The 26,114-nt window shown below is 41.7% G+C and overlaps 1 protein-coding gene across 1 annotated transcript in view; it reads right to left on the bottom strand.

Moving 5' to 3' along the window:
* iws1 (interacts with SUPT6H, CTD assembly factor 1) overlaps positions 1–25,708 on the bottom strand; it is a 42,605-nt gene extending 16,897 nt beyond the window's left edge. Inside the window, exons 1-6 of the mRNA XM_078410728.1 lie at positions 25,552–25,708; positions 17,775–17,890; positions 16,719–17,076; positions 12,932–12,994; positions 12,042–12,663; positions 4,327–4,393 (exon numbers count right to left, since the gene is read on the bottom strand). Coding sequence (XP_078266854.1) covers positions 4,327–4,393; positions 12,042–12,663; positions 12,932–12,994; positions 16,719–17,076; positions 17,775–17,890; positions 25,552–25,582 — 1,257 coding nt within the window. The 5' untranslated portion in view covers positions 25,583–25,708. The remainder of the gene's footprint in view (positions 1–4,326; positions 4,394–12,041; positions 12,664–12,931; positions 12,995–16,718; positions 17,077–17,774; positions 17,891–25,551) is intronic.
* Between the last annotated feature and the right edge of the window lie 406 nt (positions 25,709–26,114).

Here is a 26,114-nt window from a genome sequence, read left to right as displayed (position 1 = left end):
TTACAGTTCCAGAAGATAGCTGGATGGAGATTGCTTGAATCAAGCTCTTGCTTTATGGTCTAAATAAATCCTATTCTGTATGAAAGCTTGGTGGTCCCAGTGTGCCATAGTGTATAACTATAGTATTATGAATGCAATTAAAATGATCTTCTACAACAAGTTAAGCTTACTCTGGGAAAAAAATGAACAACACACGAGCTCAATCTTAAAAATGTATTTGGAAAAAAAATGGCTTGAAGTGCATTGCAACTTTAAATGTTAGTACAGTCAATATCTAATCTTCTGAGAGCCATTACTAATTAGATGGGCTGGACTTCAAATACCATATTTACCTGGATCTCTTTCATTTTAAATACTGCATGCCCTCTGGGTCAAATCTCCTGGGTCAAGCTATTGTTACCAAGTATATACCATGTACCAAGCACTTCCAAGTCAGAGAAGGCATGGGGTGCAAACAGCAGCCTTTAGATTGCTTCATTAAACATAGTAGCCCGTACGGTTTACACCAACTAGCTAATGGTCACTGATCAAATAGAGCTTGATTGACTTTATTTCCTTTGCTGGAAGAAAACTTGCCCTATCCAGTAGGGAGAACACAATTATAACAATTTTGTTGAAAGTGTTTTTGACCATTGGGCCATGCCGCTGTTACTAATCCTGGAATATCTCATTTATTTTCTTGGGTTCAGAACTGCTAGTAAATCTCAATACAGTACGGTTCCCTTGTGTATTTTTAAGCGTGCACCTACGCTACCAACTTCTAATCATGTAACAGTAAAACCTGTGCATTTATGTAACAACGCCACTTGCAAAGCGAACAGACTAAAGCATCTTTCATGTTCTTCTCCAATCTGCCAATAGATTAGTCAATAATTTTGAGAGAAGAGGGCAGTATTAAATCAGATAGTAACTAACAAGTTAGTTATATTTAAGTCTCACTTTAATCAAACTAGCCAGAATTCTTTTATCACAAATACAAAATAAGTACACTATGTTTTCAATTTTAAAGGACTTAATTTTTATCGTTCCTTCTTAATAATTAAGTTATTTAATAGTCTGTGGAATTCTCTGCCACAGAAGGTAGTTGAGGCCAGTTCATTGGCTATATTTAAGAGGGAGTTAGATGTGGCCCTTGTGGCTAAAGGGATCAGGGGGTATGGAGAGAAGGCAGGTACGGGATACTGAGTTGGATGATCAGCTATGATCATATTGAATGGCGGTGCAGGCTCGAAGGGCCGAATGGCCTACTCCTGCACCTATTTTCTATGTTTCTATGTTTCCTCTCTCGGTTTTGTTGACACTATTAAATCAGGAAATCAGTTTCAGTTTAGTTTATTGTCACATGTACCTAGGTGCAGTGAAAAGCTTTTGTTGCATGCTAACCAGTCAGCAGAAAGACAATACATGAAAGAAAATCGATCCATTTCCAGTGTATAAATACATGATCAGGGAATAACGTTTAATCCGTTCTATAGCATTCAATCCATTCCACATCTCCTTACTATTTAAAGGTGTGTTCTTCTTATTGCTTTAATTATATCCAGTCTGGGGGAAGAGGGGAAGCAACTTCCATAAGGTAAACAACATCCATAACTGATTCCCTGCTCAGCAATTCAGGTCAGCAAAATAAACTGCACTCCAACACTCCCCACCTCCCAAGAGTGGAATCTTGGCAGTTACCTCATGCCGAGCTTAAGTGAATAAGGTCATCCCAATAATAGAAGCAGATGCTTGTAGGAATTTTGAAAACAGATAATTAGCCATTGTCCAGTCATTGTGGAATACAACTCGAATGCCAGGCTTGTTATTGTTTAAACTCTGCCATGTGGCTGTGAAGAGAATTTTAAAGTTACTTGAATTTGCCATAGATTAAAAACACACCATTTATAAAAAATGTATTTCCAAATATTCTATGGTAACACAATCCTGAAATATGACAGTTACAATGCCTTCTATTGTGTACGAGGTCAAATTCATTTTACATTTACTAGGGAGCTAGTACTGGCCTGGTGGGAGTGGTCTTTATTGCTTTACTGAGATCTGCTGTATGGTTAGATGTAAAAAAAAATTTATCTTTCAACTGTTCAATTCTTTGACTATCCCAGAAAACCAGAAATATCCCAGTTCCTCAATCAACACCACCAAAATACCTGTCAGTTTTATGTGGAAATTGATGGATGCATAACACACCCATTTCTCACACTATTCTGCCTCCCCCCCCCCCCCCCCCCCCCAACAACTCCCCCCAACAACTCCCCCCTCCCATTCTCTTTCTACCTATATCCCTCACTCTGGCTTTACATTTGACTTCTTATCTGACACTCTTTTGTCTTCTTTATTCCCATTTTGTCTCCTTTCCACACATCTGCCACCAAAAAGCACCCCTCACCTGTATCCAACTATGACTTGGCAGGCTTTGTCCCAACCCAACTCTTTTCTAGCTTTCTCTCCCCTATCGTTAGTACATTACTAATACAGAAGTGTTAATTTTAGAATTATTTAGCTAAGAGCTATTGCAGATATGATGAGCCAAATAGACTCTCTCTCTCCCATCAGTCTGAAGAAAAGTCCAGATACAAAATGTTGCCTATCCATATCCTCCAATGATGCTGCCCGACCCGTTGGGTTACTGCAGTACTTTGTGTTCTGGACAAGATTCCAGCATCTGCCGTTCCTTGTCTTTACACCAACCATTTGTTGCATACATCCGTAAAGCCACGGGCTGACTTAAAATGGGATTGTGAAGCAATGCAACTTTTGCCAATCATGTGAGGAGTGGTAAAAGTGCATGAAATTACTAAATTCTGTTTATTAGGGAACTCAAAATAGGACACGGGATTGGAGAATTTAGTCTACAGGGGACAAAAACAAATCCAAAAGGGATTGAGAATATATAATCACTGACTTATAATACACCTAAAGCACGTTACTAAATGTATAGAAGCGTTAATTTTGGAATTATTTAGCTAAGAGCTATTGCAGATATGATGAGCCAAGTAGACTCTTTGCAAACATTGTAAGTGTTGTAAGCATGTGCGATCCAAATTAGCATCAAATAAAATTTAAATTACTAAGATATGGTGATGGTTGGAACTAAGATATACTTAGTGATGTACGAAATGAACACTGGCTGAATGATAGATCATCCATTTCTCCCAAATAGATGGCATATTACTGCATTAATTTTTAGACGAAACATAAGAACTGGTTATGTGCTCCGAAACACCTGATCATTAGCTTTAAGTCGTCTGGCGCTAGACCACTGGCACTTGGAAAACCAAATCTCTGCCCAAATAACAGACCGAGAATATATTTAATATTAATGGACTCAGCATCTATGTATGTAGATGAATCAACAGGCCCAGAAACATGTATCCCTGGTCATTAATAAAGTAAAGTAATAAACTGTAGAGTCATTGATCTGGATGGGGAGCAGATGCAAGAGGATTATAAAGTGGTTACATTCATTCAAAAAGGGAGAAAGGGATAGATTGAGTACATGCAGGCTCATTAGACCAATGCCCCAGGGAAGAAAATTATTGGAAAATCTCTGATGGATGGGGAAAAACATTGCTCAGAAAAGCACAGATGATAAAGAACAGTTGATATAGATTTGTTGAGGAGGTAACAAAGAGGGATGATGATGGTACTGCATTTGGTAGAATGATCAAAATCTAAAAGCCTGTGGGATCCCAAGGGGTGTAACAATGGCTTTGTGCAGGAAGTAAAGGTTAATGGTTGACAAACTTTCAAAAGATTTAATCATGGTATATAAAATTATAAGATGCTTGGAACAAATGAACAGGAAGTATTTCTTCTCTTGATTACAAACACAAAAGTAACAGATGCATAGCTTTGAGTTATTATTTCGGATTTTTGAGGAGTGATGGAAATTTTTCTAACTTGATTTATGGGCATTTGGTTCTTACCTTTATACATTTTAAACAGGACCAGCATTCCATTTGCCATAACTTACAAAGATAGAGACCACCTTGTAACTTATGCCTGAAGATGCTTTTATGGTCGACAAGGTAGGCTGAAATGAAACTTCTATGACAATTTGAGATTACTTGGTTGACAGTAAAAAAAACACCAAGTATCAGATTGAAAATGCTGTAAGAAGGTATTTAGCATTAAAACATACATTTCGTATACGTTGTTTTCCTCACACCTTCCCCAGAAAGACTGCATACATGAATTTCAAAAATTATTTTACAGAATTTAACGTTTTGTTGGAAGTTTACAACAATAAGCAGGGCTTTAAAAAAAAATCAGTGATAATAAATCAGCTAAACCAGAGTGCTTACAGACAAACACTATACGTACTGTAAACTCTTCCCCTTCATCATCCGATTCACCAAAAATGTCAGCTATCAAGTTTCCAACACCAGTCCTGTTTAGAGGAAGCAGAGGAAAACGTTACCAAGATACCTGGAGACCACCGAACAGGAGATATCATCGATATGTGAGGGACTATTCTCACATTTCACTCCAGTACCTCCCTATAAGTTGTAACATCACTGAGCAGTGAGTGGCACTTAACCTGTCATGCCAATGAGAAAAAAAGGAGTGTTGAAACAAAGAACTGCAGATGCTGGTTTATACCAAAGATAGACAAAAAATAATGGAGTAATTCAGCAGATTAGGCAGTATCTCTGGAGAAAAAAAGGATGGTTGACGTTTTGGGTCAGGTTCTGAAGAAGGGTCCTCATCCCTTTTCTCCAGTGTTACTTCAGCACTTTGTGTCTGTCTTTGAAAGAGAGGAAAGATTGGGGGTAATTACTTGAAAGTAGAGAATTTAATGTTCATACCAATGGTTGCAAGCTACCAGTGCCAGTTGAGGGGCCTCCTGCATCCATGCAGAACCTGTTCATTTCATCAACTTTACTACAAACTTCCACATTGCCCTCAAATTTACTTGGACCACATCTGACGCCACATCATCTTTTTCGATCTCTCCGTCTCTATCATAGGGAACAGACTATTGACTGACATATACTCACTGATTCCCACAGCTACCTTGACTACACATCCTCCCACCCTGCCTCTTGTGAGGACGCCATCTCTTACTCTCACTTTTTCTGTTGCGGCCACATCTTCTCTCAAGATGAGGCTTTCCATTCTAGGACATCCAAGATGTCCCTTCCTTCAATAAATGTAGCTCTCCCCCACTATTGTAGATTAAGCCCTCACCTGTGTCTTCTATGTGTCCCGCAGTTCTGTTCCCGCCCCCTCTCCCCTCAGAAGGAACAAGGATAGATTTCTCCTGGTCCTTACCTTCAAGCCCTCTGCATCCAACACATTCTCTGACTTTTCCGCACCTTCAATTTGATCCTACCACCAGTCACATCTTCCCATCCCCACCTTTTTCCTGTAGAGACCACTCCCTCTGCATCTCCTTTGATCTCTCATCCCTTCCTATCTAACCTGCCCTCTCCTCGTGCACTTGCCCTGCAACTGCAGGAGATGTAACACTTGTACTAACACATATTCTCAAGCTTTCATCCAGGAACCCCAGCAGCCCTTTCAATTGAGGCAAAGTTTCACCTCTTTCAACCTCATCTATTATATGTGATGGTCCCAACACGGCCTCCTGTAAAGGAGACCATGTTGGGAGCAGTGAATGTTTCAAAGGAAGCCAAGTTGGGAGCACCAAAATATTTCACAAAACTTTTGTGTTCTGTCCGCCAAGGAGCTCTCAGTTGCTAACCATGTTAACTCCCGTTCCTGTATTGATATTTCTGTCCTTGGCCTCCTCCATTGCCAGAGTGAGGTCACACACAAAATGGAAGAACAGCACCTCAAGTTACAACCCAATTAGACAAGTTACAACCCAATGGTCTGGGCAATGAATTCTCCAATTTCAAGTCATACCAGCCCCACCTCCTCTTTGTCCTTTGCCCCCATCCCCACCCCGGTGCACAAACATTTCTCCCATGGCTCGAGTCACCCTGCTTCTTCCTCCTTCCTATGCTCATCTCCTATCCTTGAGCACCATATTTCAATTTTATCCCTCCTCTTTCCCCTCCTCCATGTCCCATTCCACCCTCCAGCTTTACATTTCTTTCCTCTTTTGACACCCTTTTGACTTCCAGCCTTTCTCATTTACTCCACCCATCTGCCGTATACCCCCTTCACTGTAATTAGCTTTGCCAGTATTTGCCCCATCCCCACCTCCCTTTTCCAGTTTTCTCCCACCCCCACTCCATCAATACGATGAAAGGTTCCTGATCCAAAAATCTATCCGTTCCCTCCACAGAAATTGCTTAACCCATTGAGTTCTCCCTAGTGGTTTGTTTTTGTTCCTATTATGATTGTTGGGCAGAACTTGGGCATTCTGCTGCTGAACAGCTAACTTTATTTTTCTACCAAAGTGCAAAAGTAAATTAACTGACCATCACTGATATTTATGGTACCTTGTGCTCTGATTAGATACCCATAAAACCATGACTACAATCAAGGGATATGGGGAGAAGGCAGGCACGGGTTACTGATTGTGGATGATCAGCCATGATCACAATGAATGGCGGTGCTGGCTCGAAGGGCAGAATGGCCTCCTCCTGCACCTTTTTCTATGTTTCTATGTTTCTACATAATGAAAAAGTTCCTGTTACAAAAGACTATTGAAAATTTGATGAAGCAACAAAATACTACTTAAGTGTTGGTTCTTTACTACTTACAGTACAATACAGGATAAGGATAATACAGTACAGGATAATTTCATTAGATAAAAATAATTGTAGCAGTATTTGGAGTTACAGAGTCATAGATATGGCGTGAAGTTTTTCCTTATCTCAGTCCTAAATGGCCTACCTCTTATTCTTAAACTGTGACCGCTGGTTCTGGACTCCCCCAACATGGGGAACATTTTTCCTGCATCTAGCCTGTCCAATCCTTTAAGAATTTTATATGTTTCTATAAGATCCCCTCTCATCCTAAATTCCAGTGAATACAAGCCCAGTCGACCCATTCTTTCATCATGTCTGTCCCGCCTTCCCGGGAATTAACCTGGTGAACCCACGCTGCACTCCCTCAATAGCAATAATCTCCTTCCTCAAATTAGACCAAAATTGCTCACAATACTCCAGTTGCGGTCTCATCAGGGCCCTGTACAACTGCAGTAGGACCTCCTTGCTCCTAAACTCAAATCCTCTCGCAATGAAGGCCAACCTGCCATTAGCTTTCTTCATTGCCTGCTGTACCTGCATGCTTACTTTCAGTGAGTGTTGCACCTCCCCTTGTCCTAATCTGACACCATTGAGATAATAATCTGCCTTTCTTTCTTGCCACCAAAGTGGATAACCTCACATTTATCCACATTATACTGCATCTGCCATGCATCTGCCCACTCACCCAACCTTTCCAAGTCACCCTGCAGCCTCATAGCCCCCTCGTCACAGCTCACACTGCCACCCAGCTTAGTGTCATCCGCAAACTTGGAGACGTTACGTTTAATTCCTTTGTCTAAATCGTTAATATATATTGTAAATAACTGGGATCCCAGCACTGGGCCTTGCGACATCCCACTAGTCACTAGCTGCCATTCTGAAAAGGACCCGTGAATTCCTACTCTATGCTTCCTGTCTGCCAACCAATTCTTTAACCATGTCAATACCTTACCCCTAATACTATGTGCTCTAATTTTGCACACTAGTCTCTTGTATGGGACCTTGTCAAAGGTTTTTTGAAAGTCCAGATACACATATCCACTGGCACTCCCTTATCCATTCTACTTGTTGCATCCTCAAAAAATACCAGAAGATTAGTCAAACATGATTCCCCTTCATAAATCCATGCTGACTTTGGCCGATCCTGTCAATGCCTGCCAAATGCTCTGCTATTACATCTTCAATAATCGACTCAAGCATCTTCCCCACTACCAATGTCAGGCTAACTGGTCTATAATTCCCTGTTTTCACTCTCCCTCCTTTCTTAAAATTAGCTTCCATTAGCTAGCCTCCAGTCCACTGGAACTGATCCAGTCGAGAGAACATTGGAAAATGATCACCAATGCATCCACAATTTCTAGGGCCATCTCCTTGAGTACTCTGGGATGCAGACCATCAGGCTCTGGGGATTTATCTGCCTTCAATTCCAACAGTTTACCTAACACCATTTCCTGACTAATGTGGATTCCCTTCATTTGCTCCCTCCCACTAGATCGTCGGTCCAGTATTTCTGGGAGATTGTTTGTGTCTTCCTTAGTGAACACAGAATTAAAGTACTCGTTTAACTATTCTGCCATTGCTTTGTTTTCCATTTTGAATTCACCTGTCTCTGATTGTAAGGGACCTACATTTGTCAGTATCCATAAGCTTCACTAATCTTTTCCTTTTTACATATCTAAAGAAGCTTTTAGAGTCAGTTTTTATATTCCCCTTTCATTCCCCATGAAAGAAGCTTTATTTCATGCCCCCCCCCCCTTAATTAACACCTTTGTCCTCCTCTGTTGACTTCTAAATTTCTCCCAGTCCTCCGGTTTGCAGCTTCCTCTGGCCAATTTATATGCCTTTTCTTGGGATTTAACACTATCCTTGATTTCCCTCATTAGCCACGGTTGAGCCGCCTTCCCTGTTTTATTGTTTTGCCAGACAAGGATGAACAATTACTGGAGTTCATCCATGCGGTCGTTAAATCTTTGCCCTAGCATCTCTACCGTCAACCCTTTAAGTATAATTTGCCAGTCTCTCCTAGCCAAGTCCCGTCTCATACCTTCAAAGTCTCCTTTCTTTAAGTTCAGGACCTTAGTCTCTGAATTAACTGTGTCACTTTCCATCCTAATGCAGAATCCACCACTATTGCCCAAGGGGCTTTGCACAACAAGATTGCTAACTAATCCTTCCTCATTACACAATACCCAGTCTAGGATGGCCTGTCCTCTAGTCGATTCTTCTACATATTGGTTTAAAAAACCATCCCGTATACATTCCAGGAAATCCTCCTCCTCAGCGCTGTTACCAATTTGGTTGGCCCAATCTGTATGTAGATTAAAGTCACCCATGATAACTGACAGCATCATAAATCCTATTCCAAAGAAGTGAAACTGTTTTTTTCCTGCCTACTTTACAGTCGTAAAATTGGAGCATAATGATCCAAGGTGGCACAAAGGCCATAAACTGCGACTACAACGGGGGAGCCACGATCCACTTAATTGAGCTTCTAGCTATTCCTTCCAATGAGAACCAGATAGGAAACCTTGGGCTCAGCAGCTTGAACTGCATTAAATACTTCAGTGTCGGGTGCAGTGCTTGTTGAAAATTCTTTAAGATAGATTTACAACCGAGATATAAAACAGGTGTTGTGAATTATCTATTATATTTGTGGATTTGAAAATGAAGTTGATTAAAAAACAATCGCTCCATCCCCCTGGACCGTTACCTATCCAGACATCATCATGAAAGCTGTGCTCATCTGACTAGATGTTCTAACTGGTTGGAATTCCTTATTGCTTCAATAAGCAATACCACATGCTGTTTCTTTCAGTGAGCTTTTCACAATGTCCTAGATCCCACTCCTGTGTTGGGCATTTTGTTTAAATGAAAAGGGTAAGCTATAAGCCCTAGATAGCTAATGAATTGGAAACACCAAGAAATCACTGTTTTGCCTTTTTCTCTGTTGATTTTGACTGGTATCTGCATATTTTCGCTGCATAAAGTATGTCCACTACTATATTCCCTTATTGGGCTCACTGAATTGCATTTTCCACCGTTCTGTACGATTTGCCACATTAACCAACTTTCCTTTGTGCTTAGTTGACCTAAATACATGTTGCACAAATGGACTTCCCAGCACCTGCAACAATGGACACTCTTATTTCTGTTTCCCAGTTCTGAATAATTTATATGCACAGTAAACAGTACCTGCTGCTTCGTCAATTTCCCTCTCGTTGACAACCCTGTTCCACTTACATACAGTGATTGCTGTCTCTCGTTTTGCCAATTTTTGCCTTGCCTTCTGTACCCTTCGCTTTACAGCCTGATCATTATGTAGTACCAAAAAACTGGCTAATGTCTGAATAAGTTTATCACATTGGCAAAATTATATCACCAAGTTCTATAACTCCTGTATATTTGCTGTTTGCGGCTTCATACCAAGTCATAGATCCACACAAATCTAATACATAGCTCATATGCGCTAATATATCAGAATATACAAATTTTCTATCAGCCCAGATTAATCTCACTCTGAATTATCCTCACCTGCTTCTACATTATACTTCTTTAACAAAATTCATAGTTAAAAATACAATTGGTTACGTCAACCATACGTCAACAACGAGCAAAGAGGTCTAATTTTAACTCCACCAGAATCCCCTTTGTGTCTATCTCCTTTGATTCTATCTGTGCAATTTCTCACCTGCAACAGATATGGCAAAAGGAGATTAAATGGCAGCACACATTCTGAAGTCTAGCAAACCAGTGTAAAGGAACCTATAGCTCTAATACACAGTACAATGAGAGTAGCAAATACATTTCATGGACTTTTACATTTCACGGAGGAATATGGCTTTTTGTTTATATAAAATTTTCAATGCTATTTTCAATAGTTTTACCATTATGGCAAATTAGTAACTAGATGTACTGCAATTACTTAATGGAATGCTACATAACAATTACTTTATTAAGCAGCGGAGAGCTTGTCTTGTTATGTGAAAGTTAATAGATCACATATCTATTACTTCAGAACCAGGAGATAGAATTGAATGGAACTATGACTGATTTTGTTCACCATAAATGTAATGCTATATGTAAATAATAAGTCATTGATGAGCAATCAATATCTTGAAATATTACACAAGTGTTCAGAATAATAACAACAGAAACAACATAAAAGCTAGTGTGGAAGAAACAAGATGGATATCTATGTAGAAACTTAAAAGCTGGTTAATAGGACAATTTAACATATTCATCACGTGGTAAGTTTGAACGGTTTTCGTGCAACAGTTATGATGGCGAAATAAGGCATGAGACAAAACAAAAGAGGCTGTTCTATGAGGTGTTCCACGCAAATATTGACTTTTTGGTCCAAAAATAGAGGATGAGAAACATAAAAGAGATAAAATGTAAACAGTATCAAAAGAGTGTGATACAGATTCAATTATTGAGTTAAGAAAATATATATATAGAATAATAAATACCTCAAACTTCATTTGTACAACGTAATTGAGGGGTTCACATCAAATTCTAAAAGCATTAAAATACAGTACTCACACCAGAATGTTTCAGAAAATGATTTACCACAGATGAGGATTATTTTTTTCGCTTATTGAGTTACTTCACAAACAACAAGGAAACAAAATCCCATTATAGGCAAAACAACTTGATGCATGAGGTGTTTCTTCTAATGGCACCCGACTTAAATTTCTCCTATACCCTACACTGGATTATCTATACCCACCAGTACTTCATCCTTGTATTAAACAGTGATTACATTTCTATCCTATCCTGGAGGTACACTGGAATACATCTGTAGTTTAGCATTACTCCTCACTACTGCAGACTAGTGTTATATGGCAGGAGGACTGAGCACTGGATTAGGGTACTCACTCATTATATTTTGGTGAACCATTAGATTTTTTTAGATTTAGATTTAGAGATACAGCGCAGAAACAGGCCCTTCGGCCCACCGAGTCCGCGCTGCCCAGCGATCCCTGCATACCCCACTAGGGACAATTTTTTTTTACATATGCCCGGCCAATTAACCTACAAACCTGTACGTCTTTGGAGTGTGGGAGGAAACCGAAGATCTCGGAGAAAACCCACGCAGGTCACGGGGAGAACGCACAAACTCCGTACAGACAGCACCCGTAGTCAGGATCGAACCTGAGTCTCCGGCGCTGTGTTCGCTGTAAGGCAGCAACTCTACTGCTGCGCCACCGTGCCGCAGAGAAAATTAAGAAAAGAAAAAAAATTAAGAAAATTGTGAAAAGTCCATCAAGATTTGCTGATACCATACAACATATTCTAGGATGGAGAGTTGGGGAAATACTGCCATGCATCTACAATACTCATACCCTGTATTTAGAAGCGCTTTTCACTTACTCATCCTCAGATTCACTGTCACTGCCGAATAGACCAGGCTCAGCTTTTTGGGAGGGCTGTTTATTCTCTTCATCACTATCAGATATGATGGCTTTAGACTCTTGTTTTCCTGGTGCAGCATCACTATCTGAATCCTCACCAGCAGAAGGAATGCGTTTCTTCTTAGCGACGATATCACTGTCCGAGTTTGAGTCCTCATCCTCTGACACAACGGGTTTTCCCTTTGGAGCAGTGTCACTCTCTGAACCATCATCATCGGAGAAGACCCGCTTTTTTCTCACACCTATATTGCTATCAGAATCTTCAGCATCGGAAACAACCTGCTTTTTCACACGAGTGTTTGATTCACTGTCGGAGTCGTCATCATCAGAAGCTACGGGCTTGGCTTTTGGGACATCCACACTGCTGTCAGAATCATCATCATTTGAAACAACCCTCTTCACTGGGGCAACATCAGCTTCGCTGTCTGATTCCTGGCCTTGTGGGGTCGCCCGCTTTCTTTTTAAATCACCAGCATCACTACCCGATTCCTCCTTATCCGAGTCAATGACACTTTTCTTGGTGGGAGCAAAGTCACTGTCCGAATCCTCACTGTCTGACATTATACGAGTTTTCTTAGCAGCTGTGGGAAAATAAAGAACATCTCATTTAGACCTATCCTACAAATTGCATCAGCTTGTTAACCCTTCCCAAAACACTTATTTGTTCAAGGTGTTGGAAATGTGTTTTGATAGCCCAACCACACATTCTTCAAAAAGTACAACAATGCAACAGTGTCAGGCTGATTTCTCATCTTGAGGGAGTGATGGATAGCTCGACATATCACTTTTAGATCAATGCTTATTTAAAATAAAGTACATTCAGCTACCCGATTCCTCCTGGATACTTACATTTATTCTGTACTTCTTTCTCTTCATCCTCATTATCAGATAGGACAGGTTTCTTCCTCTTCGCTGAAATAAAATAACACTGTATTAGGAAATAAATTTAACTTTAGGATTGGTTGTATTCAGACCATTTACCCTAACACACCTTTGCCAGCTCTCTGGAAGTAACTTGCAAGATCCACTTCCCTCTGTCGTTCACTATTCTGCTATGAAATCCTTTGGTTAAGGGTTCACTGAACACAGAATGTTTAAATCTAACAGTTGGTCAGCATTTAGATTTACACAGTAGATTATACCAATAGCATGTTGACCTCAACAAGGGAATTGACACCATATATGGTGACACCATAGAATCAGAAGGGAAAAAAAAAAATCCATCGAGACTCACTGTTCTTCAAAACAATTCCATGGTGGGGGGGGGGGGGGGGGGGGGCATTAAGAGAATCAGATGGCGTTGATGGACAAGTGAGAGAATAGGTTACTTCACTTTAGACATTAGTGATACACTGTGGCAGCAGGCCCTGCAGCCCAACGGGTCTGCGCCGACCAGCAATCACCCTGTACACTAACACTATCCTACACACTAGGGACAATTTACAATTTTGCCAAAGCCAATTAACCTACAAACCCATATGTTTTTGGAATGCGGGAGAGATCTGGAGCACCTGGAAAAAAAAACGCAGTCACAGGGAGAACATGCAAACTCCATACAGACAGCAACCGTAGTTAGGATCGAACCTGGTCTCTGGCAGTGCAAGGTTGCAACTCTACCACTGCGCCACTGTGCCATTATATCGGAATACGTGAGGTAATGGGATTGGTGGGATTTCTTTGAGAGCTGGCATAGAATTAATGGCCTTCGACATCATGAGGAAATACGAGGTCCTTGCTGGAACTTGGTCAATAACAGGAATAGCTTATGGATACTGACTTGTGTAAGAAGGAACTGCAGATGCTGGTTGAAACCGAAGATTGTCCATTTACAGTTATGCTCAAATGAAAATTGACAGAACATTGACTGAGTGAAGTACTGGATGGCAGCAAATGTTATTGGATTTATTTACCAATTATAAGTTATTAGGGAAATCAGCAGCCATTGTTTCTGCTTCGTTCATAATGTTAATTATGGGGGAGGGGGTGGAGGTGAGATTTAGAAATTACTTGAGTCAATTAGTTCCTTTGATTGGTTTCATTGCAAAGACGTATTGGCTATTCCTCATGCATGAGTTATAATAGCGTTAACGTTTCCTGAATAGAGAACATTTCAATCAAAGCCTTGTCTTGTCCGATATCCACATATGCACTTGCTATAAGATGCATAGGATAGTGATCAAGAACAAGAACGTCTAGATCCATCAATGATTCTAATAGTCATTATTCCTGTCCTTCCCACCTCCTCAATCTTTGCACATCCCCAAAGCCTTACCATTCGTCACTTTATTTTTATGTTTCATGTATTTTGTGTTTTTTATGACTATTGGCAAATTAATTTCCCTCCTGGGACAAATAAAGTTCCATTGTATCGTATTGTCTTTTACATCTCTGGCTTTTGTCCAACCATCTGCCTATCAAGAAACCTACCTCATCAGTCTCCACCTATCATTTGCCAGACTTTGCCCCTCCAACCCTCCACCGCATTCAGTCTGAAGGGCCCTGACCCAAAACATTGCTTATTAATGTTTTTCAGAGATGATCGTTTCGTGAAAACCAAACACAGACTGGGCCATCGTTTCGCGAAACATCTTCGCTCAGCCCGCCTGAACCTACCTGATCTCCGGGTTGCTGGACACTTTAATTTTCCTTCCCATTCCAACAGACCTGTGGACAGTCCTAGGTCTCGTCCATTGTCAGAGTGAGGCTAAACGCAAATAGGAGGAACAGCATCTCATATTTCGCTTGGGTAGCTTACAGCCCAGTGGTATGAATATTGATTTCTCTCGTATTCCCTCTCTCTCTATCCCGCCCCCACCCAAGTCACACTAGCTTCTCATTTTCACCCTACAAACAGCTTACAATGGCCTGTTTCCTTTATTATCATTACTTTTTTGCATATCTTTCATTCATTTTTCTTTATCTCTACACATCACTGTCTATATCTCTCGTTTCCCTTGTCCCTAACCAGTCTGAAGAAGGGTCTCCCGAAATGTCACCCTTTCCTTCTCTCCAGAGATGCTGCCTGTCCTGCTAATTTACTCCAGCTTTTTTTGTCTATGCTGCCTGACCTGCTGAGTTTTCCAACATAGTGTCTTTTTTGCAGTGGCAGTTAATCCCCAATTAGCCAACATCAACTTCAAGCTCCAAAGTATTTGAGGGACCCCGCACAAGAAGAACAAGCTACACAGAATTTCACATTTTCACCCTAAAACTTTAATTGCAACTCAAGTTGCAAATTAGATGATTTGGGACTTGAAATCAGCACCTGAAGTCATGGGTAAAAGAGTACCCTCAGACCTTTTGCTGTGTGCTGCTTTATTCCAAACTCAGCCGGGCTGAGCATCAAACTCTCAAACCACTGATTATCATCACAGTATGAACTAATGCAAGCAGCATTTCATGCCAGGCTAATAATATAGGCCCCATCTTTAATTTCAAACCCGCTGTGAAAATGATATTGTGCTCCAAACTTAATACATGTAAAGCTGCAGCAGAACTGTGGACATTTTAAAATAAAGGGCAGTATCAGTGTCTCCCACAAGTGAGTACTCTTCTGGTAGGCCCACTACTCAATCATGGAGCCCATCAGGTGAAGCCCAATGCTATCCTCACTGACCACAACAAAATCTCTTACTAAACAGTTATTAGGATTGGCAATGAGCATATTCATCCCTCTCTAATGTAGAGATACGAATCAAATATCATACCTTATCAGTAAGGCTCAGCAGGTCATAACTTAAACTACCTTAACCAACAGAGATCAAGGGGCAAAATAAAATTCAAACACAAAACCTGTGTTCACATGAATTCAGGCTGGTCAACAAACTTCTGAAAATAAATTGCAGGATACAAGGGACGGTCCTTGAGATCTGCGCTGGAACTTTGCATTTCTGAAATGCATAAATGTTCAAGAATCACAATTTGCAATAAATTAACTTATGGGGGGGGCAAGTCAAGCACTATAGACTTAGGAAAAGCAGAATTAACTTTGAAAAACATCAACTGAGCAGAGAAATACAATACTGACAAATGTTAACTACTACATACTAAACGTAAAATTAAAATTTGCATGTATTCTATTTATGTGATAGAATTTTTAGCATGATTACTATGTTATTTTTCCTGGAATTAATAAATTTAACAGAATATTAGATTAAACCATCACATAAAATGTGTTCAAATAATGCAGACTAATTTTTTTTAGTTTAGTTTAGTTTAGTGATACAGTGTGGAAATAGGCCCTTCGGCCCACCGGGTCCCCACCGACCAGAATCCCCACATATTAACACTATCCTACACCCATTAGGGGCAATTTTTAAAAACATTTTACCAAGCCAATTAACCTACAAACCTGTACGTCTTTGGAGTGTGGGAGGAAACAGAAAATCTCAGAGAAAACCCACGCAGGTCACGGGGGAACGTACAAACACCGTACAGACAGCACCCGCAGTCAGGACCGAACCTGGGTCTCTGGCGCTGCATTCGCTGTAAGGCAGCAACTCTACCGCTGCGCCACCGTGTTCAGCATGCACCAGATATAATTTAGGTTATCAAGACATTCAGGTCTTCGGATGTTCTGAAGAATAAAAATGTAATCTCCATTCTCAACAATTATTTAAACAATAGCAGTAAGTACCTGTTTTCTCATTCTCTTCCTGCTCATCATCACTGTTGGAAGACCTGGGGGGGCCAGGACTGTCATCTTCATTGCCTTCTCTGCTCTCATGATGCTCAGGTGACGCTCCAGCATCCTTTTCACTGTCCGTGTCACTAATTTGATCGTGTTTTTCTTCACGCTCCCCTCCACTACCTTCATTTGTGAAGTGATTCTCTTTATCACTACCTGCTTCATTATCTGATGGTTCAACACTGCAAACTTTCTTGGGTTTTTCACTCTCAGAGTCTGTGCTCACGTTATTTTCTTCTCTGCTTGGTGGGCGGCCAGGACCATCACTGTCTTCTGCATCGCTCTGATCTTCCTTGTGGCTTTCATCCTGAAATATAAGTTAAACGAAAATTTGCACTGACTGGGGAAGTAGATTCTGGAGATTGTGGGGCAAATAATGAATGGGGTTAAAGTAATGTTAGTGTAAAACATTGGTGCACAATCAATGGACCTATTTCCGTGCTGTATCCCTCCATGACATGGTCAGAACTTGATGTGCGATTATAAACTGGTGCTTTAACAACAAATAAACTGATGATGGGCAATGCTTTGAATGTGGTGATAGGCCCTGGCAAAGATCAAACAAAAAATATGAACTGACTGTTGCAGAGCCATGGTCTAAAAATTATAGAAGTAGAGACAAAGCTAGAGGTTATGCTGGGGCCACCCTGTCCAATGATTAACTGGGGGAAAATGTGTCTCATCCAAGCAATTACGCTCAAATTACAAAAGCAGTTTAGCAGGAACAGGATGCAAGTCTTGCGAGCAGAAGGTTGAAAAAGTGTGGAGATTGGAGGAAAAAATGGAGAAAAACACATCGAGAGCCAAGACCTAGAAGTCCCAAAAGAAGTACGGTTAACATACAAGGCAAATGGGGACAGGGCAGCCAAACAGTAGTAATACATACAAAAGAGCTTATCTTTATTTACCAATAAGTTCATGAGGTCGTCACAATTACTTGTAGAAATGACCATGGAGAAAATAAACTCTAAGGGAGGTATAGGACTGGGATGGCAAGTCTCTCACCTCACTGTGATGCCCTACACTGCTGGCTTCAGATGCTGCACACTGTTCATTTGAGTCTTCTGGATCGTCTGAGCCTGAATTGTGTTCATCCTGTACTGGCGTTGCTCCACCGTCATCTATTGAAAGTAAAATAAGTCACTGGCATTGCAGCACACTACTACCCAACTGGATATAACCAAAACTACTCTCTTAGTTGCATTGCTATTTTAGGATGCCCTGATGCACAAATATCATTATTGTCCATTTATTGAGAGGATAGAAGCAAGCAGCCTCCTTGAACTGTCCCAGCCTTCATGGTAAGGTATTCCCAGTGCTGTTCATTAAAAGCTCCACACAAGATGTTGCCCTTGCAACAATTAAATACAGGCAATGTATTTCCAAACAGAACATAATGAACAGAAGCAAGAATAGAACATATCGCCACTCAATGGCAATTGATCACCAAAAGCATCAATTGCCATGTAATGTAAATATCAATGTCGAACTTGAATGTAATTAAACACCTTAGTATCCACACCCTGCCAGCCCAAGCTGAAAATTGCTGTTCACAAACCTGAGAGAAGATATTCTTCCTCCATTCTCATTTAAATAGCTGACCTCTTATTTTGAGACTTAGCTCCCTGCATCTAAATTTGCCCAGCAGGTAAAATATCCCTCAGAATCGATGTGAAGCCACCTCAAAGTCTTCTTCGTTTCAGTGAGACCATTTTTTAAATTCTAAAATCCAGAGAATAATCCCAATCGCAACAATCGTAAAACAAACCCAAAACAATCAAACACTATCTCCAACGTATGTTCTTCACTAAATAAAGCAGCTCAAAACGGTACAATTCTCCATGTGTGCTTCAAGCTCCTGGAAACTCTAGTGAGACTTCCTTGTTCTTCTATTCCATCACAATGTCCCACTGACCTTACTAATTAATTGCTAATACTTACACAAAAATGTTGTATTTGGACAAGAAACCCAGATAAACCTAAACAACAATCAATAGTCAGGTAGATATAAAATGCCGGAGTAACAGCGGATCAGGCAGCATCTCAGGAAGGAAGGAATGAGTGACATTTCGGGTCGAGATCCATCTTCAGTCTGAAGAAGGGTCTCGACCCGAAACATCACCCATTCCTTCTCTTCCGAGATGCTGCCTGATCCACTGAGTTACTCCAGCATTTTATGTCTACCTTTGATTTAAACCAGCATCTGCAGTTTTGTTTTCCTATCAATAGTCATGTTTCAGATCTCTTTACACCTTGCCTAACCTGTTATTTTTTTTAAATCATTCCCCTGCCCCAACTAGTCTTGTTGCAGATTTTTCACTCGCTGTAATTGTACATATCTTTTAATCTCTGTTAGTCTCATTGCAGCTACAGCTACAACTCTTTTACCTAATTTCACCGGTATATCGTTTATATGTGTTTTTGTCTTATTAGAATGTACATGAAGATTTATTTCTCATTAAAATGCCTGTTAGCAATAGAAATGCTGAATGGGATCTGGATCAGTTCCTGTGTACTGGAGGGTAGCCAATGTAATCTCACTTTTTAAGAAAGGAGGGAGAGAAAAATGGGGAATTATAAACCAGTTAGCCTTACATCGGTAGTGGGGAAGATGCTTGAGTCGATTGTTAAAGATGTTATAGCAGCGCATTTGGAAAGCAGTGATGGGATCGGTCAAAGTCAGCATGGATTTATGAAGGGGAAATCATGTTTGACTAATCTTCTGGAATTTTTTGAGGATGTAACAAGTGGAATGTAGAATGGATAACGGAGAGCCAGTGGATGTGGTGTATCCAGACTTTCAGAAAGCCTCTGACAAGGTCCCACACAACAGAGTGGTGTGTAAAAGTGGAGGACATGGTATTGGGGGTAGGGTATTGACCTGGACAGACAACAGGTTAGTACGCAGGAAGCAGACAGTAGGAATTAACGGGTCCTTTTCAGAATGTGACTATTGGGGTGCCGCAAGGCTTGGTGCTGGGACCCCAGTTATTTACTATATATATTAACGATTTAGACAAGGGAATTAAATGTGACATCTCCAAGTTTGCGGATGACGCAAAGCTGGGTGGCAGTGTGAACTGCGACGAGGATGCTATGAGGCTGCAGAGTGATTTGGATAGGTTGGGTGAGTGGGCAGATGCATGGCAGATGCAGTATAATGTGGATAAATGTAAGGTTATGCACTTTGGTGGCAAGAACAGGAAGGCAGATTATTATCTGAATGGAGTCAGAGTAGGAATAGGGGAGGTATAACGAGACCTGGGTGTGCTTGTACATCAGTCACTGAAAGTAAGCATGCCAGTAGAGCAGGCAATGAAGAAAGCTAATGGCATTTTGGCGTTCATTGCGAGAGGATTTGAGTTTAGGAGGAAGGAGGTACTACTGCAGTTGTACAGGGCCCTGGTGAGACCGCACCCGGAGTATTGTGTGCAGTTTTGGTCTCCTAATTTGAGGAAGGACATTATTGCTATTGAGGGAGTGCAGCGTAGGTTCACCAAGTTAATTCCCGGGATGGTGGGACTGACATATGAGGGGTCGGCCATTTAGGACTGAGATGAGGAAAATCTTTTTCACCCAGAGTGTTATGAATCTGTGGAATTCTCGGCCACAGAAGGCTGTGGAGGCCAATTCACTGGATGTTTTCAAGAGAGGGTTAGATTTAGCTCTTAGGGCTGAAGAAATCAAGGGATATGGGAAAAAAGCAGAAACGGGGTACTGATTTTAGATGATCAGCCATGATCATATTGAATGGCGGTTTTGGCTCAAAGGGCCGAATGGCCTACTCCTGCACCTATTTTTTTAATGTTTCTATGTAACTGTGCTGTTATATAAACAGATGATGTTGGAAATACTCAAAAGGCCAGATAGCATCTGCTTTAGGAGAAGAAAAGTTAATATTTGTCAAAAACCCTTCTTCAGAACTAGGAAAGTGAGAAAATAACATTGTTTTAAGTTGCAGAGATGAGAGAAATGGATGAGAAAAAGAAATCTCTCTTATCGAATGAGACCAGGTGATCTCATTCTTTATAGAGCAATCTGATTAATACATTAATGAAAGCAGTTGGATAAATATCACGTAAAGACGTGTTAAAGCTGTGAAATACAGATTAAAAATTATTGCTGAAACCCTAAAATAAAAGGAGAATGCTAGAAATGTTCAGCTGACCAAAAGGTGTCAATGGAGAGAATTTGACTCAATATTACAGATGGATAGCCTTGTACCTTAAAAACATTGGAATCAACTGGGCGATCCTGGTCTTGTCCCAGGTGACCTGAGATATTCCCTTTATCCCATACAATAAATATCTTATCCACAATATTCCCTTGGTTTTAGCTATCCTTCCCTACCCTATCTGCAATTAAAAACGAATTTGTTTTAGTATGTAACCAAGTTTTATGAAGGGTCCACAAACATGAATGTTACTGATTCTTCTTTCTACTGATGCTACCTAACTTGCTGAGAATTTCCAGTATTTTCTGTTTTATTCCATCCCCCCCCCCCAAAAGACCTTTAGATTTTACTACTGAGGAATATACTGTGGTTTTCAAATCAGAATACATTAATTAGCAGCAAATTCCATAACAATGCACGAGAGCTCAGCAATTAAGAATCACTATGACAAAAACCGTTGTGTATTATCAAATGAGATGGATTGAGTATATCTTTATTACTCTATTAAAATTATATCCAATAAGGTTTGTAGGTTAATTGGCTGGGTAAATGTAAAAATTGTCCCTAGTGGGTGTAGGATAGTGTTAATGTACGGGGATAGCTGGGCGGCACGGACTTGGTGGGCCGAAAAGGCCTGTTTCCGGCTGTATATATATGATATGATATGATAAATGTAGAGCCAAAAATACAAGCTTGGATTGAAATGATAAACGGCCAACCAAGAAATGTATACCATATTGCATAAACTGTAATAGAACATGAAAGAGAAAATGCAAAGGGAATGCAATAAGCTTGGACGCCAATGTAAAGGGATACGAACATCACCCCAAATGCTCTACATATTCAAACACATGATTGAAATAATGACATAAAGGTCATCACTACAGTACTGATACATTAATTTCCTTCCATAAGAAAATGAACTACAATCACTCCTCCTGGAGCTATTCATTCCAAAATAAAAATAATAGTTCTCAACAAAGATCGCTATCATTCACAATTATCCAAATTATCCTGTTTGCAATTGACAATCACAAAATGGAACACACTGTAATTTGAAAATATGACATGATAAAATCTAAATGAATTTCCCCACAGCATGTAGCTATGGGCACTCGCATGGGCCCTAGCTATGCCTGCCTCTTTGTCGGGTACGTCGAACAATCCCTGTTCCGGACGTACACTGGCCCCGTCCACGAACTCTACCTCCGCTATATCGACGACTGCATTGGTGCTACCTCTTGTACCCATGCAGAACTCACTGACTTCATACACTTCACTTCCAATTTCCATCCGGCTCTTAAATATACTTGGACTATCTCCGACCTCACCATCTCCATCACAGGAGACAGACTAGTGACTGACATCTACTATAAACTCACTGACTCGCACAGCTATCTGGACTACACTTCTTCCCACCCTGTCTCCTGCAAAAAGTCTATCCCCTACTCCCAATTCCTCCGTCTATGCTGCATCTGCGCCCGGGATGAGGTGTTTCACACTAGGGCATCAGAAATGTCCTCATTCTTCAGGAAACGGGACTTCCCTCTTCCATTATAGATGAGGCTTTCACTAGGGCCTCTTCTATATGCCGCAGCTCCGCTCTTGCTCCCCCTCCCCACATTCATAACAAGGACAGAATCCCCCTCATTCTTACCTTCCACCCCATCAGCCAGCGTATCCAACAAATCATCCTCCAATATTTCCGTCACCTACAACGGGACACCACCACAGGCCACATCTTCCCATCCCCTCCCCTTTTTGCGTTCCGCAGAGACCACTCCCTCCGTCACTCCCTGATCCACTCATCCCTTCCTACCCAAACCACCCCATCCCTGGGTACTTTCCCCTGCAATCGCAGGAGATGCAACACCTGTCCCTTTACCTCCCCCCTCAACTCCATCCAAGAACCCAAACAGTCTTTCCAGGTGAGACAGAGGTTCATCTGCACCTCCTCCAACCTCATCTATTGTATCCGCTGCTCTAGATGTCAATTTCTTTACATCGGCGAAACCAAATGCAGGCTCGGCGATTGTTTCGCTCAACACCTTCGCTCAGTCCGCCTTAACCAACCTGATCTCCCGGTGGCTGAGCACTTCAACTCCCCCTCCCAGTCTGAACTTTCTGTCATGGGCCTCCTCCAGTGCCATAGTGAGACCCACCGGAAATTAGAGGAACAGCACCTCATATTTCGCTTGGGCAGCTTGCAGCCCAGCGGTATGAACATTGACCTCCAACTTTAAATAGTTCTGTCCCTCTCTTCCCCTCCCCTTCCCAGTTCTCCCTCTATCTTCCTGCCTCCACCTATATCTTTCCTTTGTCCCGCCCCCCTGACATCAGTCTGAAGAAGGGTCTCGACCCGAAACGTCACCCATTCCTTCTCTCCTGACCTGCTGAGTTACTCCAGCATTTTGTGAAATAAATACCTTCGATTTGTACCAGCATCTGCAGTTATTTTCTTATAATCCCTTAGGCAGATTGTTTCATATTTCCACCATTTTCTGTATAAATATGTCCATCAGGCTCCTATTAAATCTTTCTCCTCTCATATTAAACCTATGCCCTCTAGTTCTTGATTCCCTCTACCTTGAGAAAATAATTTGTGCATTCACTCTATCTATTCCCCTCATTATTGTATATACCTCCATAAGCTCACCCCTCAGCCTCTGCACTCCAAGTAATAAAATCTTAGCCTGTCCAACCTCTCCATACAGCTCAGTTCTGGCAATGCCTTGTAAAATTTCTCTGCATCCTTTCCAGCTTAATGGCAACAAGAAATGTTTGGATGAGCAAAACCAAACACAATACTCCAAGGGCAGCCTCCCCAACATCTTGCACAACTGTAAATAACATTACAACTTCTTTACTCAATTCCCTACCTGATGAAGGCCAATGTGCCAAAAGCCTTCTTCACCACCCTATCAACCAGTGATGCTAATTTCAGGGAACTATGTACTTGTATTCTTACATGCCTTTGGTCTACAACACTCCCCAGGGACCTACCATTCAGAGTGAAAGTTTTGCCCTGGTTGATTTCCCAAATGCAACACCTCACACTTGGCAGAATTAAACTCCATTTGCCCTTCCTTGGACCATTTGCCCAGTTGATCAAGATCACACTGCAATTAGTTTTTAGCTTTAGTTTCAAGATACAGCACAGAAACAGGCTCCGGCTCACCAAGTCCACACTGACCAGCGATCCCCGCACATTAAATGGTCCAAAAATCTGAATCCTAGCCACATGCACCAACTCCTCAGCCATGCATTCAGCTGTGCTAGCTTCCTATTCTTACCCTCACGAGCATGTTGCACCAGGTCTAATCCAGAGATCGCTGCCCTTGATGTCCTACATTTTAACCTTTTGCCTAACTCCCTGTATTCACTCTGCAGGATCTCACTCCTTTTCCTACCTGTGTCATTTGTGCCAATACACACAACTTCTTGCTGCTGCCCTTTCTCCTTGAAAATGTTCTGCAGCCCCTCCAAGACATCCTGGACCAGGTAATCAACACGCCATCCTGGAGTTATGTTAGTGCCACAGAATTTCCTATCTGCCCCAGTAACTAATGCATCTCCTACCACTAACGTCACCCATTCCTTCTCTCCCGAGATGCTGCCTGACCTGCTGAGTTACTCCAGCATTTTGTGAATAAATCGATTTGTACCAGCATCTGCAGTTATTTTCTTATCCTACCGCTATTATCCTGTCTGATCTCACTCAACCCCACTGTGCATCAGAACCAGACCGACTGCCACACACCTGACTTATGTTCTCCTCTGAACAGTCACCCCACCCCAAAGGTATCTAAATGGGAGGTAGACACAAAATGCTGGAGTAACTCAGTGGGACAGGCAGCATCTCTGGAGAGAAGGAATGGGTGACGTTTCGGGTCGAGACCCTTCTTCAGTCTGAAGAAGCGTCTTGACCCAAAATGTCACCCATTCCTTCTTTCCAGAGATGCTGCCCAACCCGCTGAATTACTCTAGCATTGTGTTTACCTTCGATTTAAACCAGCATCTTTCCTACACACAGTATCCAAATGGGTGTACTTGTTTCAGAGGGAAATGGCCACAGGGGATTCCTGCACTCTTTTTCAGAAAGATATGTTTTCACATGCTTGGACATCAAACTCCACAATCTAATTCCCGAGTATCTTCCTTTATTGATTTATCTTAAATTTAGATACAGAAAACATGCTTTGAATCCGTTCTGAAGTTCACGTATGTAGTTTGCTTAACTAATTGTAGTGTGTTGTAATGTCGTAAATACACTTGCTGTTGACTAAAGCAAAAAAAAAACTGTTGGAGGAACTGTTAGGAGGGTTAAGGAGCAGCATCCATGAATGGATACTTTTCGGACTGAGTTCCTCCAGCAGGTTTGTTTTGCTCCAGATTGCAGCATCTACAGTCTGTCGTGTCTCACTCTGTTGCTGACGAGTGAAGTGCTTGTGTGCCCTGCCTGGTGGGATCAGTGAGAACTCCATCGGGCCAACACACAAGCGCTGGTTGCGGGGATGTGTCGGAGCCGAGCCCCGGGGAGGCCAAGGTTCCGCATTCCCTGCCTGGCAGTGAGTGAGTGATCCATCCATCCCCCGACACCGCTCTTACCCTCTCCGTCTGGGTAGTACTCATCGTCCATGTCCGCGGGCAGGTGTCAGCCCGCTTTTAATTCCGTGCCGACCCCACACACCCTGGCTTAACCCGCTGTCTGTGTATTTGCAAAATGGTAACCGCTCCTGCGGCCCTCACACGCCGACATACTGCGCACGCGCGTGGGTTCGGAGGTCACGGAGCACGTGACCGAAGCTGCCCGGCGATTGTCAAGCGCGAGCATGCGCAGAAGCATCAGGTGCGGAGTTCACGAGGAGGGGAGCACATTCAGAGGACACACCTCAGAATCAGAATTACCTTTATTTGTCATCCAAAAAACAGGTCTTTTGGACGAGATTTCGTCACCCACACACAGTCCAACAATAGAGCAATAAAATAAGCAAATTACACAACCCCAACCAACACAAAACAAAAAGAAACATCCATCACAGTGAGTCTCCTCCAGTCACCTTCTCACTGTGATGGAAGGCCAGAATGTCATTTCTCTTCCCCTGCCGTCTTCTCCCGCGGTCAGGCTGTTGAACTTGCCACGTTCCAGGCCGCGCCGGACGGTGAAAGGT

The sequence above is a fragment of the Rhinoraja longicauda genome, chromosome 13 (genome assembly GCF_053455715.1).
Source record: "Rhinoraja longicauda isolate Sanriku21f chromosome 13, sRhiLon1.1, whole genome shotgun sequence".
NCBI lineage: Eukaryota > Metazoa > Chordata > Chondrichthyes > Rajiformes > Arhynchobatidae > Rhinoraja > Rhinoraja longicauda.
The sequence above is the reverse complement of the archived record's forward strand: the minus strand, read 5'-3'. Positions and strand labels throughout refer to the sequence as shown.